Source organism: Microcebus murinus, chromosome 12, assembly GCF_040939455.1.
Source record: "Microcebus murinus isolate Inina chromosome 12, M.murinus_Inina_mat1.0, whole genome shotgun sequence".
Lineage (NCBI taxonomy): Eukaryota > Metazoa > Chordata > Mammalia > Primates > Cheirogaleidae > Microcebus > Microcebus murinus.
The window spans coordinates 71294419-71313296 of NC_134115.1; the positions used below are offsets into that span (position 1 = coordinate 71294419).

The 18878-nt window shown below is 40.1% G+C and overlaps 1 protein-coding gene across 7 annotated transcripts in view; it reads left to right on the top strand.

Moving 5' to 3' along the window:
• Positions 1-18878, top strand: part of PALM2AKAP2 (PALM2 and AKAP2 fusion) — a 428813-nt gene that overhangs the window by 167876 nt on the left and 242059 nt on the right. For all 7 annotated transcript variants that reach the window (XM_012736750.3, XM_012736754.3, XM_012736751.3 and 4 more), the window contains one exon: positions 10303-10383. In XM_012736750.3, the coding sequence (XP_012592204.1) occupies positions 10303-10383 (81 nt within the window). The remainder of the gene's footprint in view (positions 1-10302; positions 10384-18878) is intronic.

Genomic DNA, 18878 nt, shown 5'->3' on the forward strand with positions numbered 1-18878 from the left:
TCATTCATCAATACATACTTATGCAGGCTTGGTTGTGTTGGGCTTGGTTCTAGGCAAGAGAAAAAAGCCATGAATGAGACAGACATGGTCTTGGCTCTTGCAGAGTATGTATTTTATTGGTAGGGACAGACAATGAACAAAGACAGGGAGAAGAAAATTTCAGGGGGTGGCATGTTCTCATGAAGAAAATAAAATAGTAGTGTATGGCAGTGGAGGGCAGGAGAAGATTAGATACCCAAGAAAGCCACCCTGAGGAGGTGACAAGAAGTTAGTCATGTGACAATAGGGGCAGAGCATTCCAGATGGAAGGAAGAGTAGCGCCAAGACCCTAGCGTTAGAGTAGAGACAAATTTGTAGGGTTTAAGGAATAAAAAGAAGGCCAGTGTCACTGGAGCAGGGAGTGAGGAGGAAGAGAAAGGTACAAGATGTAGTGCCACACGAAGGGAGCCAATGAATCATGGATGGCCTTGCCTTGATTTTATTCCAAGTGAAAAAGGAAGTCATTGGATAGTTTGTAAGATGCCACCTTATTTAACCAATCATTTCCTGTTTGATTTTTTTTTTTTTTTTTTGGTGTTACACATATCTCTGTGAAATATTCTTTGCAAAGATAATTTTCTCTGGACAAATTCTCTGTGATAAAGCCAATAAAAACTTTTGAAATACCTTTCCAGAAAGACAGTTCTTATTTATAATTCTGTCAGAGATTAAAGACAGGGTCTTTTTCCCAACATGGAACACATGATATTTTAAAATATGCTGAGGAGGAGGGAGAGAGAACATTTCATAAGTGGAAAATAGCATCTTAGTGCCTAATTTGCATTTCTCTGGTTATTAAAAATGTTGACTATTTTCCCTATGTTTTGTTCTTTTTTCTTGAAGTGTTTACATTCTTCTTTACAAATCATATTGATTTGTAAGAATTGTGTATTTCATAAGGATCTTAGCCCTTTGACATATATGTTGCAAATATTTTTCCCAGGTTGGCATTTGCCTTTAAGTTGTTATATTTATTTGGTACCATAAAAACCAAAGTTTTACATTTTATGTATTGAAGTTTATCAGCTTTTTACTTTGTGGTTTCTTTCTATGCTTTATGTTTTTAAAGTCTTTTTCCATCCTGAAATCAGATAGTCACTTTATTTTCTCATGTTTTCACTTTTTATATTGCCTATGTCCATCTAGAAATTATTTTGGTGGATGGAAAATTTTCTACTTTTAAACCAAGAGGGACAACAACAGCAGCAGAAGAAGAAATAAGCCCTCTTTCATTACAGACAAGCGGGAAAACCTGGCTATGTGATAATTCTAACTTTAACAGTGTAAAGAAGAGAAGTACAGATTTGATTCCTCCTAGAAAACTGATGGAGTCATAATATTCATAAGGCAGAAAATTATCATTTTTTTAACCTTAAAAGACAGAGTAATAGTCTATGATAAGGACAAATTACCCAAGTATGTTTTAAAAAACACTGCAGTTATTAACATAGTGGTAGATATTTCCTTTCCTTTAAAATCCCCTTGGGCCCTAAAGATATACTTAATAAGGGGGAAAACTGTCAAAACTCTTATTAGTTGGTTGAGTTTTATTTTCTGCTCAGAATTATGTCATTTGAAACGCTGAGAAAATGGTTTTTGGAGGACAATTTTTCCCTATTAGAGTTTTAAATGTTCAAATCCTTGACTTAGCAGTTCTGCTAGAAATTGACTCTATGGATAGAGTCACAAAAGTACATCCACGATGTGTGCAGAGGAGGGTTCATGGCAGCCCTGTTTATAATAGCAAAAAAACACTGAATAATCTATTAGCAGCAGACTGGTAAAATAAATTAAGATGTGCCATGCAATAGTTACAAAGAATGTTCCGGGACTCCATGTGCTCAAATAGAAGAATCTCTAAGATACAGTGCTAAGTGAAGTAACCTAGCTGACGAGCAGGTGTTTTTTCATGTTAAAGATAGAAGACTCCAGCATATAACATGTTGGTGTATTCATTTTTTTTTTCTGGTAGGGTACATAGAGAACTAATAGGAATTGTTGCCTAAACAAACCAAGCTTAGATGAAGAGAGAGTCAGTTGTTCATTTTATTCCTTTGTGTATGGTGGGAATTTTTTCACCCTGCACATTTATTACTTATATTTATGTTTTTAAATTGCTTACTCTATGTATCTGGGCAAGAATATTATGGGCTATTGGTATTTCCTTCTTTATACCTTTCTATATTAAAAAAATGAATATATATCAGAAATATTGCCCAGATATGGACATCTAAGAAACAAATAAAAACAGGATTAGCCAAAATGAGAAAAGGCGTGTATGTCTCTGCTGGGAAATATGCTAATTTCTTGGAGTTTGCGTTCCCTTGTTGTCATCAGAATGCTGCACATTGTGTTCTCTTTCTATTTTTGTGCACACTATTTTGTTTTGTATTTCCGACCACAACAGCTATGTTGAGCTGTGCCCCAACCCTCTCCTGCTCTGCGGCCTGCTGCTCTGAGAACCGAGAGAAGCCAATGGGATCGCTGCTTACTGCGAGGTCCCGCAGTGTTCACACCTGCTTCCTGCCCTGGGGCGTTGCTCGGGGCCTGGCTCGGCTTCCTAAGGCTGGCCTGTCGACTGGGTGGATCTCTCTGCCCCTTACTCGTCCCGTCTTCTAGTTTTAGGGAGATGCATTCTGATATCCAGAGACCCCAGATTTAGAGAGTCTCTTCCATTCTTGGTAAATTGAGAGCTTTCCCAGCTGCTGCCTCATCTGCATTGGCCCTTTTCAGATGAAAAGTTCAAATGGGAGAACAATTATTTCACATTTGCTTTCTTTATTAAATCATTCAATCCCCTGGAAATGTCTCCTACAGCGATTGAAGTAAATGAATATATTGGTTTACCAGGCGTTGCAGAAGGTTCCAACCCAGACTTGGACCTATTTTTGTTTGGAATTGAGAAATGCTCATGGATTTTGTAAGAAGGCTCCTTCTTGGAAGGTGGAGGGATTTGACATCAGAATGTTTTGCGTTTTCAACAGCTCGTATGCTCTGCAAGGTTTCTGGCATATAAATGTGAAGATAGCTAATATGTCTCATGTGTCCTGAGTGGAGTTCACTCTGAGAGCTAAGCAAAGGTTAGTAGCTCTGCACATGTCTCTGCTCGTGGGAGAGCGCTCTGGAGTCAGACTAAGTTTCTACTCCAGTTTGGCCACTTCTGAGCTCATGACCTTGGGCACTTTACTCACCCTAGCTAAGCTTTAGTTGTTGTATCCAGAAAAAGGAGGATAGTAAAGGTACCTACCTCACAGTGTTATGAGGATTAAGTGAAAAGCTGACTTAGCATAATGCCTGACACATAGCAAGGAATCAATAAGCTTAGTTGCCATTATTATTATCATCATTACCACCATTCTCACTGTTATTCTTAGGTTCAACCACTATAGAACGGAATTTGGTTCCATGAATAAATTGCAGTTGTATGGACAAAATTCTAAGCCAAAACTTGGTGTTAGTTGCCAAGGAAGAACCTTGCATTCTACCCTGCACACTACTAAGTGATGTGCACAGTTCCATCATTACTGTAACTCTTTTCAACCCTTCAGTAGTACCTTAAGGTATTTCTGCTTCCATATTTCATACTGTGTTCCAATTCTGCTTGACATTTTACTAGCCATGTGACCCTATCTCCCTGTGCCTCGGTTTTCTCCTCTGCAAAATGGGGACAATGGTAGTATCTAACTCATTGGGTTTTTGTGACGATTAAAAGTGTTAATCACACAGAACAGTGCCTGGCACACAGTAAGCACTATGTAAATGTTTGCTAGCATTACTTTATACCTGAGGAAGGGCACATGTGACAGTCTAGAGCATGTGAAGTCATTGCTCTTCTTAGCATTGTGGAATGTTGGTGATGGGAAGAGCCTTAGAGCTAAGCTGGTTCAACTACTACTCACTTCATAGGTGAGGGACGAAGGCCCAGAAACAATAAGGGATTCATCTAAGTCACCCAGGGAGTTAGTAGCAGAGCCCCTACCTGATGCCTCGTCTTCTGACTCCTAGTTCAGTGCTCAGGTGGCTTCACAGTGGGAATAATGCAACATGTTGAGAGTGATGATATGGAAATTATTAATACATTCTTTACGTGAATTTAATTCTGTTATTCCTGGCTTTTGGAACTTTCTCAGAGTCCTCCAGCAGCCTACACACCTTTACATAAAGTGCTTGATTTTTTCATGACAATAGGCTTATAAACATGATGTCATAAAGCAGATCTTATTATGCTTTCTCATCAGAGCTTTATCAGACCACCCTCCTCCTTGGTCTTCAGAGGAGACCAAAGGGAAGCACTTCTTGCAAAGAGTTTGATGCTGTGACCATGAAAGCAAAAGTAAAAAAAAAAAAAGTACAGCTATGTGGTGAAATAATTACTTAAAGATAACACTGTGGGCAGACCTTAAAAAATAGACTTAAGATGTAATCCACATTGGCTGTAAAGTATGTACAAGCATCCTTAAACTAAAACTCTGCTGTGTTATGCATTTAACGTGGTGCTAATAGACCAGCTATATCAATCAACTCTTGAGTGAAATTAATAGCAATATTGCATCTAAACTCCTCATGATGTTTCTTAAGGTTTCAGGTGTTAAAGGTACCTCTTCAAAAAGCTAGTATTGAAGTTTCAACTAATCAATGTTTTCTTTTTCTATTTAAAATTCGTCTCTTGATTGTGTAATTTCTATTAAAAACAAAACACCAAGGTAGAGAGTAGAATGATAGCTACTAGAGGTGGGGGTGAGAGAGATTGGTTAATGGATACCACATACAGTTAGAAGGAATAACAGCTAATGTTCATTTACAGCCATTTAAGTACAAGTATTAATTTTAAAAAACAGCTAATATTGCATAGCACAGTAAGGAAACTATAGTTAATAATAATGTATTTTATATTTCAAAATAGCTAGAAGAGAGGACTAAAAATGTTCCCAACACATCGAAATGATAAATACATGAGCTGATGGATATTCTAAATACCCTGACTGGATCATTGAACATCCTATGCATATAACAAAATATTATGTGTACTCCAAAAATATGTACTAATATTAGTACAGTATTATATACTGTACTAATTATTACTATTACAGTATTATATACTATACAGTATTATATACTGTAATATATACTATATATACAGTAATATATACTAATATTAGTATCAGTAAACAAAACAAAATAGGCAGTTCCCTTTTTTACTAATTGATGGCAAGCTCAAGGCCAAATAATCAGTTGAATAAAGGAGAAGTTACACAAATGGAAAACCTGGTCAAAACTAAGCAGTGATGATTGAATGGAGTTGTAGAATTCTCTGCTTCACATGGGGATGCTGTAGGTTAAATGGGTGTGTGGCTGGACAGAACAGTGTAGAAAACCTAGTTTTCTTGTCCTTCTGGCCACACCTTTTAAGGTTATCATTTAAACTGGCTCCAAGTTCTGTTCCTTAGTTTTGCAGGATCAGAAAATCACATCCCATCTTAGCTTTCAGTACACTTGTCTACAAACCCAGGGGCCAGTTTGTCATTTTTCAGTGGATGGACATTGCAGGGGGCTTAACAGGTGTCATCTCTCCATTCAGCTGACTGCTTGGGAAGCCTGAATATAATCAGGATCGTGATTGTTGACTTTGAACTTGGAGCCAGGAGAGTGAGTTTTAGTATCTAGTGGCATTGAGATGAGATAACTGATCTCTCAGGGATGTGTCTGCTGAGCGAACTCAATGTTCATTGTTAGCTGGATGGATGATTGGACAAAGCCAAGTGGGCACCTCCTCGATTTTCTTTATGCTCGATCCCTCAGGTTCTTGGTGTTCAGACAGACCATCCCCCCTTTTTTCCCTTGGATGTATAAATAGCATTGACTCTGCAGCAGCACTAAATAGGTAATTATAATACAACTATGCCTGAGACGATATTCTGATTCGTTAATAGAAAAAGCTCATTGCAAGTTGATTTTTCATAATTTAATTCTCAAAATGTCATCCCTTTCTTGGTGTAACCTATATAAAACCTGGGCACCCTGGCCAGTTTTAGCATGAAGTCACATTCAAAGAAACACAATCTAGTTGGCAACAGTAATTCTAGTACCCTTACTGGAATCTTGCGGAGACCATCAAAGGCAATTCATTTCATAAGCCACAGTGAAATATCTGGAGTCTCTTTTCTTGATTTTCTGATCTTAGTATCTCAGCCCCTCCCTTTTAAACTCTTAAACTTCAAACTATCTCAAACCCTTTCAGTTCTTTGCTTCTTCATTCCTTCTCTCCTTTTCTCGATTTTCAATTTTCCCCTTATCTACCTTCCCTCCCCCCCATTCCCTTTCCAGTTGCAAGCTATTTAAGGCAGTCTGTTTCTTGCAGCTTTTTTTTTTCTAGTACTTTAACCTCTTTCTTTGATTCTTCATTGCAAAAGCTTAGGAACCAGCTGGTAAAAAAGTCACCTACAAGGTGTGTGTGAGGAGGAGGGACGCAAAATTCCCTTTAGCTCTCCCCGGAAGGAGCCAAAGCAGTATTCTCTTCATCTAGCAATAGGAGGAATAAATATTGCAAGATTTACAATTTAATATAGTTTATTTTCTCCCCTCTTATCTAAATTCTGGGATCTCCTGAGTAGGTCTTCTGGTTCTTTCTCACTGTTGTGCCCTGGATACTAAATATCACCCCAAGCCAGGATAAGGCTTCTGGGAAGAAAAGGAATCACCATGTCCCTGCTTCTGACCGCACTCCCTGCTCAGCCTCTTACCCTCTTCCTGTTTCTCAGAAACTCACCTGGAACACCGCTCTTTTCTCCAGCCATCACCTTGCATGCCCAGGTTGTGGCACAGCCAGCAAGGGAGGAGAAGGTGGAAATAGGCTTCCCTAACTACTGGTACCTATAATACCTGTCTTCCCATTGTATTTATTAGCCACCTTTGAACAGAAGTGTGCTACATTCTCTATGGGTGCCCCTTGCTATACTCATAGTGTACAGCATTCATAATGTTGTAATACTTCCAGAAAATATTTGCCAGGAAAATATATCATTTACAGAAAGATAATGAAAGTGGCTTGCTAGGCCTTCCAGATAGTGGAGGAATTTGGAGGTCTTCCTAATGGATTGAGAGCACTTCATTCCAGATGTCTCTTGAGACACATTCCCCCTGAATGGTTTGCTACTATCAGCTCATTATGCTTGTCCCTGGAATTTCTACTTCCTCCAGCCTTTTTCCCGACAATGAGCTTTCCATGGTTCTTTCTCAGAATTAGCTTCTTCAACTCTTTTCTCCTATGTATAGCAACAGTGATCTATTCCATATGGGTTAATGTCTTCAGCGTTAAGACACTTCTGGTTTTATGGACAGTTGGCTAATGAGTTTTCAATAGTATATTTTGCTGCCATTGAAGTCATGAGTGCAAATACATAATTCATTTGAACAACAGGTGTGCATAAACAAATACAATAAGAGGAGAACACAATGTATAGTTTACTCAGATATACTCACTAGGCATCTATTACTTGTGTTCCTCACACAATGTTCTAGGCTTTAGAAATGCATCGGCCAAGATCTTTGTCCTTGAGGAGCTCATAGTTTGTTAGAGGGAGAAGATGTGTACACAATTAAATATAGAAAGGGCAAAAGTACTCAAGATACTAATGTAGAAAAATCCACAGCCAGTGAAGGGGGGGAGAGAAAGGAGGGAGTGATAGGTCTATTTGGAGGCAGCAGAAAGGCTTCTATATTTGTCAGTACTTATTGAGTTGTAAGGGACAGAAACATCATGCAAACTAGCTTAAGCAAAAGGGAGATTTATTAGTGTATATACATTAGGAAGCCCAGGATGGTTCTGGCTTCATGTGTGACTAGATCTGGAGCTCAAACAATGTATTAGGATCCTTTTTTCTCTGTCTTTCAACTCTGCTTCTCTCTATGTGTTGGCCTCATTTTCTCCAATATAAATGCATTCCTTCCATATGGTGTGGGAAAATTACCACTGAGAAATACATCGTCTCAGCTTAACCCTAGTGATAGGTTATTCATGTGTCTGTCCCTAGGAATGTGTCTTATTGGTCTTATTTGGTTCACTTAGCCATTCCTTGGATTGATAGCTGTGGCAAAGAGATGAGGTCGTATGGTTGGCCCAGCCTGGCTCACATACAAGTCCAGTGGCAGGGATGCGCTGGGGCATATGGGACTAACCATGACTGGCATTCCCACCAGAACCATTTACAGTGATGGTAGATGTGTTCCCCAAAGGAAAAAGGACTGGACAGATCAAAATGGACAGGTGTTCACTATATCTTCATTGATATTTAAACTGTGCTGTCAAAGATGAATACTTTTTTTGCCAAATGAAGCAGCAAGGGACATCCGTTATTATTAGAGGAAGCAGTAAGGAAGACATGAACCAGCCTGGAAAACTGGGAGACTGCAAGTAGCTGTTGAAGTTGAACATATGACTAGGGGGTCATGGCTTTGATGAGGCTGTCAGATAGATGGCAGCCTCCTTGGCCATGCTGAGGAGCTTGCTCTTTGCACTAGGCAATGGGGAGACATTCTGGGTTTTAGGCAAGGGGTAGAAGTGATTGGATTTCCGTTTGAGAATATGACTTGGGCAGCATTGTGGAGGGTGACTTGGAGATGCCAAGACATAGAGGCAGGAGACTAGTAAGGAAACCTCTGCAGTAGTCCAGATAGAGATGAGGTATATGCAGTTAAGTTCTATGGAATACTAAAGGTACTAATGTAGAATAATCTTTTCCTATCTACTGTCATGTACATTCTTGGACATATTCTAGGATTAAGTAGATCAATTAGGTACCGTTGATTAGAGTTCTTTGGTGAATGGTAAATTCCTAAAATACTCATGCATCTTATTTTGACAGGGAGATTATATCCTTCACTTGGTATTATGAGCTAATATTTCTTAGAGTCTGGGCTTTGCACAGAAAACCTGGTTATAACACAAATTATTATCACATTGATTTGAATAGTAGTGGTGTAATCACATCCCCACAAATGTAGTAACTACATAAAATAAATGCTTCCGTTAACACAGAGCACTGCAGCCAAGCTTTACATTATTGTCTTCTCTGGGATTTGGCTGTTGCATTGTAAAATGCCATTATGTCTTGTCTAACAAGTTTCTCCCTGCATATGCGAGTGAAGGAAAATGATTCAGTGCGATCAATGTCTCCGTAAACTAGCTCTGTACACTTTGGAAACAAAACATTACCGAGGAAGCTCTCCTAAGAGCAGGCCTTTCTGTTCTCATGAATCACATTCATACGGTATTTATTGTCTGCATTGGAGAAGTATGGAGAAGAAAAATATGAAGGGTCCACTCTAATGGAAAGGGTATGGTGGAAATGCAAGCAACATACATCCCTTTAAAGCCAATTTCTAGGCATTACCTAGAAGTGAACATGTGGATATCAGAATAATAGCAAATAATATTGATTTAGTGCTTATTGTGTGGCAGGCACTGTTACGGGCCCTTTGCATGCATAAACTCATTTAATCCACACCCTGTATGGTCTGGGTACCACTATTATCTCCACTTTATGTGGGAGAGCACTGAGACCCAGAGAGGTGAAAGAACTTGCCAGAGGTCACTCAGGTAGCAAGTGGTAGGGCTGAGAGTGGGACCCAGGCAGACGGATTCCAAACTTCATATTTCCCATAACCTCGGTGAGCCCCACCCACATGAAATGCTCCCCTCCAAGGCTAGTTGGAGCAAAGATCACCCGTCTCATTTGCATTGCTTGGTATATCCAACTAGATGATTTGTTCTATAAAATTTGAAATTATATCAGATCGCATATTATCATTTTGATAAAAGAATAACCCTAGAATGTCCTACTATTTTATGCTATCATATTTGCAGTTTGTTATAAACTGTCTTTTGGACTGAGATATTTTTATTCTTTGTCTCCAAATGACAACTGCACAGAGCATGGCTCTGTGTGTGTGTGTGTGTGTGTGTGTGTGTGTGTGTGTGTGTGTGTAGAAACCGCCTATTCTTTTGGATTAAATTTTGCAGCCTAGCTGAGTGAGGAGAATTTCTCCCACTCTTTGAGCCCACAGCAGACATGTTAGGAGACTGCTGCTGCTTGCAACACACCCAGAGACTGTGGGGCAGGTGACGCTGCGTGTGTGCTCGGTGTCTCTGGAAGTGTCTATACAGATGTGTGTTGCTGCTGCTGCTGCTGCTGCTGCTTCCTGCCTTAAAATTTCTGGAGCCAACACCCACCCACTCTTACAGCCTCTCTCTCTTTATTTTTCAAGGAAAAAAGAAAGAGGCAGACAGAAATAGAAGGCAAGCGACAACAGCTTGACGAGCAGATACTTCTGCTGCAGCATTCCAAGGTAAGCGCTGATCCCAGGAACCCATTCCATTATTAGACATGCAGATCACACTCCGGAGAGCTGGGCAGAGCCTGCCCTGCCGTGAAGGCACCGCCGCCAACCGAACCAGCCTTTTTCATTCAATCAGGAAACCATCTCTTGGCTTTTCTTGTGAATTTCTCCAATTCAGGGCATTGTTACAGCATTCCGATTTCTGCAAGCATGAGATTACAGTGTGCATGTGGCCGGGGTGGAGGGTGTGTACATGTGAAATGTGGTGGCTATATATAGAAATTGGATGGGAATACTCCACGGGGCGGGTGAGGTTGTGTGCCAGGGCTTTTCTTCTGTGCATAGGTGCTGGGTGTGTTTGTTCTGAGGCTCCAAAAGGTACATTTAACAGAATGGGGTTTTTTTCATTAAAAATATTAATATTTTCTCTCTTGATATGGAGAAAAGGGAGATAAAACAGTGTGATCTAAGAATACAGCCATGTGTTTCAGATTACTCATTTATTTTATTTCTACCTTAACAATTTTGAAAGTGTTCTGTGAGAACAAGCTGTTGGGCAAAGATGGCTTTTATATGATTTGACTTGGTTGGGTCTCCATTGCACCATGTTAAAAAGAGAGAGTGCATATGCCTGAGAGATGTTTATTTTTTCTTTAAAACATAATGCACCTTCATAGTTTACTGGAGGATGTAGGGGGGAAAACACATAATGCACTTAAGCGTTGTAATTGATTACAGCCCAGCAGAAAGCTCTGTCACTGTCACAAGGATCCCACTGGTTGCAGAATGTGGCTTTCTGCATGCTCAGAGAATAATGTGACCACCACATTCCATTCTAGCAAGGAGTTGCTGCTTGCCTGTGACTGTTCCTAAGATTTTTGGGGTTTTGTTTTTGTTTGTGTTTTTCTTTTTTTAGGAAAACCTTCCACTGCTCATCTCCTGTTGCTGTGACATTGTGTGCACAAAATTGCATTGCTCAGAGGGCTGAGTGGGAAGGTGGCACTGACTTTTAGGGGAATTGGGGGGATTCTAGGTGTAGATTACTTGGATGTGGTGGACCTTTATGGTTGCATTTCTTGTTCTTCTCTAGGAAATAGGTTTGCGCTAAATGAATCCCCAAAATGAGAATCACAAGCAAGCTGGTTACTGATCTCAAATAGCAGCATGACCTCTATCTGCTTAGCATGTGTATCAGCTCACCATCAACTTTAAGCAGAGAAATGTGCTTAAAAGGAGGAAAAGCAGCATGATACTGAGAATATTGCTAATTTCTCTCTGTTCGTCATATAAATTCATTTACAGACCTCTTTTTATAGGAGCTTGCACTGTATCCCATATGCTGTTGCTCTGTCCTTACTACATTCCCGAGGGAGGATTGAGGACTAAAATTAGTAACCTCTTCTTGCACAGAGAGGGCTTAAAAACACTTAATAGAACTGAGTGAATTGTTCAAGGTCAACCTGGACAGAGCTGGATCTCTGGCTCAGAGTACAAGCAATTCAGTACAGGACTTGAGACCAAAATGTACTAAAACCTCAGTGAATTCTTGGTTAAAGGTGAACTTCAAAGTAGGAGGACTGAATGAATAAGAGGCTGCTTTTGACTCTACAGCTTCTCATCTCTTTAAGCTCGATATAATTCTTTGCTTTTGCATTCCTTGAATCCAAAGTCAGGCTAAGAACATATGTCAGAAAATCAAGGGTTTTTGTCCACCCATTCTGGGTGCCACATAAGATAGCAAGGGCTTGTTTATTGCTGATGTCCCTCATAGTGTTACTACATTCTGTTTATGTTCCATATATCCATTTTTCATCCACTCACCCATTCATCCATCCATCCAATCAACAGATACAACGGTAAAAATTACTTAGTTTTGGATGGGGAGGCAGTGAGCTTCCTTCAAGGACTTGGAAACAGGGGAATCAGATAGTTCTTTGTGCTTATCTTGGTAAAATTCTCAGGCAGTTGATGAGATTGGCTATCTAAGGGAACACCCAACACTTTCACAAGTCATCTTGCTGTTTCAGGGGCGGAGGGGCAGGGGTGCTGGGGAGCACTGGAGGTGATTGTAACTTAGTATGTAGAAGCCAATGCATTGTATTTTTCTTGCTCTGGGAAAGGCTTGTGTGGACAGAATGGGGGTGGGTTGAGGAAATCTCAAAATTAGCCGGCTGTGGTGGTGGCCCACGCCTGTAGTCCCAGCTACTCTGGAAGACGAGGTAGGAAGATTGCTCGAGCCCAGGAGTTTGAGGTTGCAATGAGCTATGATGACACCACTGCACTCCAGCCTGGGCAACAGAGTGAGACTCTGTCTCCAAAAAAAGAAAAAAGAAAAGAAAAACTCAGAGATTCCAAAGGTGGCAGTGTTTGTCTGGTGCTGCCTGCAGAGAGGCCTCCAGCTTTGGGAGGTACTGGGTTTCTGCGTGCTGATGAGGTGGGGTCAGTGGTAGAGTGAGGAGGTCCTCAGGCCTCCCTGTGGCCCAGGTGAAACTTCCTTGATGACTCTGCCTCTCTTATTCTGAGTCCATCCTTCCTAAAATAATTGAGTCATTTCAATATAAGGAAGGGGGTGCCTGATAGGGGTGCCTGATTGAGGGATACGGTCACTTCAGGCATGAGAAATGAGTATGTTTCACTTTAAATCAATGAGCTGTTAACTTGAACTTGAACTTGAACAGAGTGGGTCCGCTTCCCTGTGATCATTCATTTTGCAGCTTGGTGGCCCCACCAAGTAGATGAAGTAAATTCATTGAGGTTCTGTTTCCTCCTCTGTGAGCCTCTCTTGGTGGAGATTCTACCTACAGCGCAAGAGGCTTGCCATCCTCTCATCTGCCTTCAGTAATAGTCATCATTTTTTTGAGTGCCTAACATGTGCCTGGTACTTTACATATATACCCTCAATAATGACCACAAGGGAGATGTTACTCTCCTCATCTTGCAGGTATGGAAACGAACTCATGCAGGCAAGGAGTTTGCCCAAGAACATAGAGACTGTAAGTGTGAGAAAGCCTGGGTGGAGCCTCAGGGCTGTCTGCTTCCAAAGACCATGCTCTTTCTAGACACTTTTCTTTTGAAAGAAATATTTCCTATGAATAATTTGTCTAGAGAGATGCCAATGACCCTCATTGCTGTTTCTCTTATTCTATTTTCATGGACTCCAGAAAATTTAGATTGTGTGAAGACATGTCACAGTGATTATTTTTAGTTCCTTGAAGTTCTCAATATTAGGAAATATGTCAATAATCAATATTTATTTCATTAATTTACAAAATCCCAGATGCTTGCTAAGAAAAAAAATATTCTCAGTGCAAAGGTAAATGGAAAAATATTGGAGTTAAGTTTCATATTTATTAAGATATAATTTTTATATTATTTATATAATTCTCATATTCTATATCTTAAGATACAATTCTCACATATGAGAATTATACAATTATCTTATCAAATAGTCTGTGGACATTTATTCTTGGGCAATGACATGAATTATTTAGACAGATTCACTGGTCTGTGGTCAAAGGAAATAAATAGAATATAAGGCAATAGTCTCAGCACTTGTATACTTGTTTAATATACTTGCTCATTGCAATATTTAGGAGTATACAGGGAGTTACTCCACAAAGTGGCATATCATTACATGCTATATGGACTATGAGCAAATTCTATAATGTAATGAAGGACCAAAGTATAAAATGTTAAAATATTACCTGCCACACCCCAGTGATTAGGAAACCTCAAGTTACTTTGAAGTCCTGACTAAATTAAACTCAGATTTCTTTTTGCAAGATTCTTAGCTATAGTTACTATCCAATATTTGTGATGTAAGAATTTTCAAGAAATATAAATAGAACCAGTAAGCAATTTTTTTTTTTTTTGAGACAGAGTCTTGCTTTGTTGCCCAGGCTAGAGTGAGTGCCGTGGCATCAGCCTCGCTCACAGCAACCTCAAACTCCTGGGCTCAAGGGATCCTCCTGCCTCAGCCTCCCAAGTAGCTGGGACTATAGGCATGCGCCAGCATGCCCGGCTAGTTTTTTCTATATATGTTAGTTGGCCAATTAATTTCTTTCTATTTATAGTTGAGACGGGGTCTCGCCCTTGCTCAGGCTGGTCTCGAACTCCTGACCTGGAGCAATCCGCCCGCCTCGGCCTCCCAGAGTGCTAGGATTACAGGCGTGAGCCACCGCGCCCGGCCCAGTAAGCAATTTTGATAGCAATATTATTTTGCTGATTATAAAAGGAAGAAATATATGAGGATCACAAAAACTAAATTTAAAAGTACAAGAAAATGAAAAGAAAAAAACATATCAACTGTATACTCACCACCCAGATAGAACTCACATGGGGGTATATCCTTCTATACTTTTTCTTCCTATATATTTCTATAGATTAAGACATGTAACCCTTATTCACAGGGTTTAACAACCTGGGGGTAAAATTAAATTATATTGACATCAGTATCCAAATTACATTAACTTTTATTTCTTTTTTGATTTTTATATATGGGCTTTTTAAATTCCCATACAAAAATGTCTATTTTTTTATGAAATCACATCTAGCATTCTTTTATTTTGTGACTACTGAATTTGATGTCATCCTTGGAAAGAACCTCCCCATCTCAAATACTTCCCAGTGATATTTTTTATACTTCCATAGTATTAATCCATCTAGAATTTATTTTCCTATAAGGTATGAGGTTAGGAATATAACTTTACTTTTTATTAATGCTGAGCCACTTGTCTCAATGTGATTTATTGATTAATTTATCCTTTCCTTCACTGACTCAAATATCTTCTTTATCACGTACATATTTCTCATTTATACTTGAGTCCATCATTTGTAGATTCTTTTTATTCCATTAATCTGCCCATTCCTGTGCCAGTACCATTCTTATTTCATCCCCATAGCTTTTTAATATATTGTAATATTTCATAAAGCAAGAATTATCATTATTCTTCTTTTGAAAAATTGTCTTGGCTTTTTATTTCATGGAAAACAATTATTTATTTTTATTGTTTTTATAATGTGACTTGTGATCATGTGAATTTAAAAAAAATAAATCAACTACTATATTATAGCAGCACAGACTGAATTTAATATTTCTTTTTGCCCCTTGGTTGAATTGCCAGAGATTTGTCTATTTTATTGGTCTATTCAAAGTCCCAGCACAGAATAGGCACTGAGTATGTATTGCAACATGAATTCCTTTGGGACTGTCACATTTATAAAGGTTTGTCTGACAGAGTCAGCACTGTCAGAATCAAATCGTTAATGCCACATCTTCAATGACATAAACTGCCTTTGAATTATTTATTCATGAGCAGGGAACCCTGACTCGAGTTGTCTTCTAACCCAAGCTATGAAAACTGTCATTATATTTTAAAGACCACAGCCTTTTCTTTCAAGAAGACTGAATGAAAAACGATCAAAGAGTGAATTGTGACCCTGTGAAATATTTATTATCAAACTACCAAGGTCATTTGCTGAAGAGCCCAAAGGTATCAGGAGCCTTGTTGCAAAGATATTACAGTGTCTTTCACTATGTTGAACCTTTAGCACTAATTTTAGACTTTCCTTGGTTATTAGTATGTGTGAAAGGCCAATTTCTAATTTTAAAATATTGAACAGATAGGCACAGAATACAGTGGATGGGAACTTTATATCTTGTCTTTCTTTCTTTCACATCTTTTATTGAGCTTTGGTGGAAGTTAAAACTTAATTTCTTCTATCAGAAGTCTTGGGGCAGCTTCTCCCTGTGTGTAATCATGTAACAAAATCTCAAAACCAAACCGATGTCTTATTGGGAGACAAAGATAAGGAAGGAAAGGAGAGGGATTGGGGAAGGGGAAGAGGGAAAGAAGATGAATGAATGACTGAAAACATAAACACAACTATTGCCTTGCCCTGAATTTAAGCCATCTTCCATCAGAGAATTGATTTTAGCCATATTCTAACCATCATTCATTAATGTAGCCAATAGCAGCTTCAGCCAGATTACAGGTGAATGAAAGATTTGGGATAAAAAGTAAAAATTATAAAAGTATAAGAAGGAAACACAGGTGAATATTTTTATAGCCTAAGGGTAAGGAAGTCTTATCTAAGTATGACGTCAAAGCCAGAATTAGAAAGTAAAAAGACTGCCAGATATGACTTTATAAAAATAACAAATGCCTGATCAGAAAAAGATTGGAGGCTTACCACCAGTCCTGATTCATCTCCCACTCTGCCCCGCCCACTGATCCCAGGCACTCCTCGCTATTTACCTGGATCCCCTCGAAAAGTTGCTTTTCCCCTGCAGTTCCCTTCTCTGTAGATGAAAATCTGTAGATTGGATTAGCTGATCTCTGAGGTCGTTTTTAGCTTCAATAGTCTAAGATTTTATGTTTGCTAAAATACAGTGTGTGTGCTTGGTCTTTCAATAATTCATGCATTAGACAGGTACTTATTACTACCTATAACCTTACATGTTGGCCTACGTGGTTGAATAAAAGATACAGCACCTGACTGCCAAGGACTTGGGGGTGAGTGTGGAAGAGAGAGCATCAGTACGGAACCCCCTGTGGGAGGGGCTGGAAAACAGTCATCCACATTGGGGAGTAGATCAGTGGTGCCTGATGACTTTGTAAATCCTATTTGGAGATTCTTGGGTGATCTTATACAGAGGCCAGACAGTAGAGTGCATCTTCTGTCTTCAAATCCCACAGCCACACCTCACTACATTGGAGACCATGGACAAGTTACTTAATATTAGCTCCTACCTCATGGGATTTCTGCGAAAGTTAAGTGGATTTATAAATCACATAAAGCAGCAAGAGTTCTATAAGAATTACCATCACTGTCACCATCACCACCCAGTAGCATGGCTTCAAAGATTGTTTATGTATTGATGACTCCAGCCCAATTGCCCCTGAACTCCAGGCTTCTATGTTCCACTGCTTTCCTGACATTTCCACTTACAGGGATGTCACTTTCATTTAGAAGCTTCCCAAGCTTAACATGCCCAAAATGAAAGTTTTGATTTTCTACTTTTCTAGCGTTTGTTCTTCCTCTAGTCTTCTCGTCTCTGATTAATGACACCACCATGCACCCTTTTGTTCAAACCAAATATCTATATGTCGCCTTTAATCCTTCCCTTTTTCTCATCCCCCACATCTAATCTATTGGCAAGTGATACTGATTCTACCTCTGAGATATGCCCCCATGCCTTCCGTTCTCTCTGCTTTTGCTGTTTCCAGCTAATATGCTCCATCACGCCTGAGAGATGCGATAGGCTCCCATCACTGTGCTTCTTAATCTCGCCTGTCACAGGCTGTTCTTCCTGTTGAGCTTAGAACAAACAGAAAACTCCTTCATAAAGCTGCAGAAACGGCCAGGCGCGGTGGCTCACGCCTGTAATCCTAGCTCTCTGGGAGGCCGAGGCGGGCGGATTGCTCAAGGTCAGGAGTTCAAAACCAGCCTGAGCAAGAGCGAGACCCCGTCTCTACTATAAATAGAGTGAAATTAATTGGCCAACTAAAAAAATATATATATACAAAAAATTAGCCGGGCATGGTGGCGCATGCCTGTAGTCCCAGCTACTCGGGAGGCTGAGGCAGAAGGATCGCTCGAGCCCAGGAGTTTGAGGTTGCTGTGAGCTAGGCTGACGCCACGGCACTCACTCTAGCCTGGACAACAAAGCAAGACTCTGTCTCAAAAAAAAAAAAAAAAAAAAAAAAAAAGCTGCAGAATCCTGCCTAATCTGACCCCTGTCTTCCTCTCCATCTTCAACTTTTCCTGCCCTCCTTCCCCACCACCACTCATAATGGTCCAGACACTTGGGCTTTTGTTCTGGTCCACAAACATACCAAACTCTGTCCCTTCCTCCAGACTAGTACACTGGCCAGTTCCCCTGCCTGGAACGCCCCTGGGATCTCAGATCTCAGCTCCAATGTTCACGTCCTCGGAGAGCCCTTTCCTGCCTAAAGTGTCCTCCCTCAGTCCTTCTTTGGCACATCGTTCTGTCTACTTCCTCCCAGGCAGCATTGTAGTCAGAAATTGTCCTGCATCCTTGTTTATTGGGATGAAGCTCTGTGAGGGTAGGGACTTGCCTGTCTTGCGGAGCTGGGTCTCAGGGACTGGCAGAGTTCTGGCAGGTAGGGAAGGGATGGGGGAACCACTGCTCCTGTGGTGGGGGTGCCAAAGGAAAGGACAAGGATGAGGAGTTCTATTTTAGATCATTGTGTTTGGCCAGCCAGCGAGAAAGCTCATTTATGCTCCAAGCAGTGGGTAGTCATGGGTTCGTGTGAAGTACTACTCGATGTGGCTGTCAGACTAGCAGCAGCAATGACAGCATCACACGGGAGCTTGTTCAAATTCAAATTCCCAGGCCCTACCTGACTACCTGAGAATCCACATCACCGTGGGTGGGGCCCTGGAATCCTTGTCTTAGCAAGCTCTCCTGGCGATCCTGATGTTTGAGAAGCTCTGTTCTAGTTTTGTTTTCTAAAGCTGGGTGGACCAGTAGAGGAACA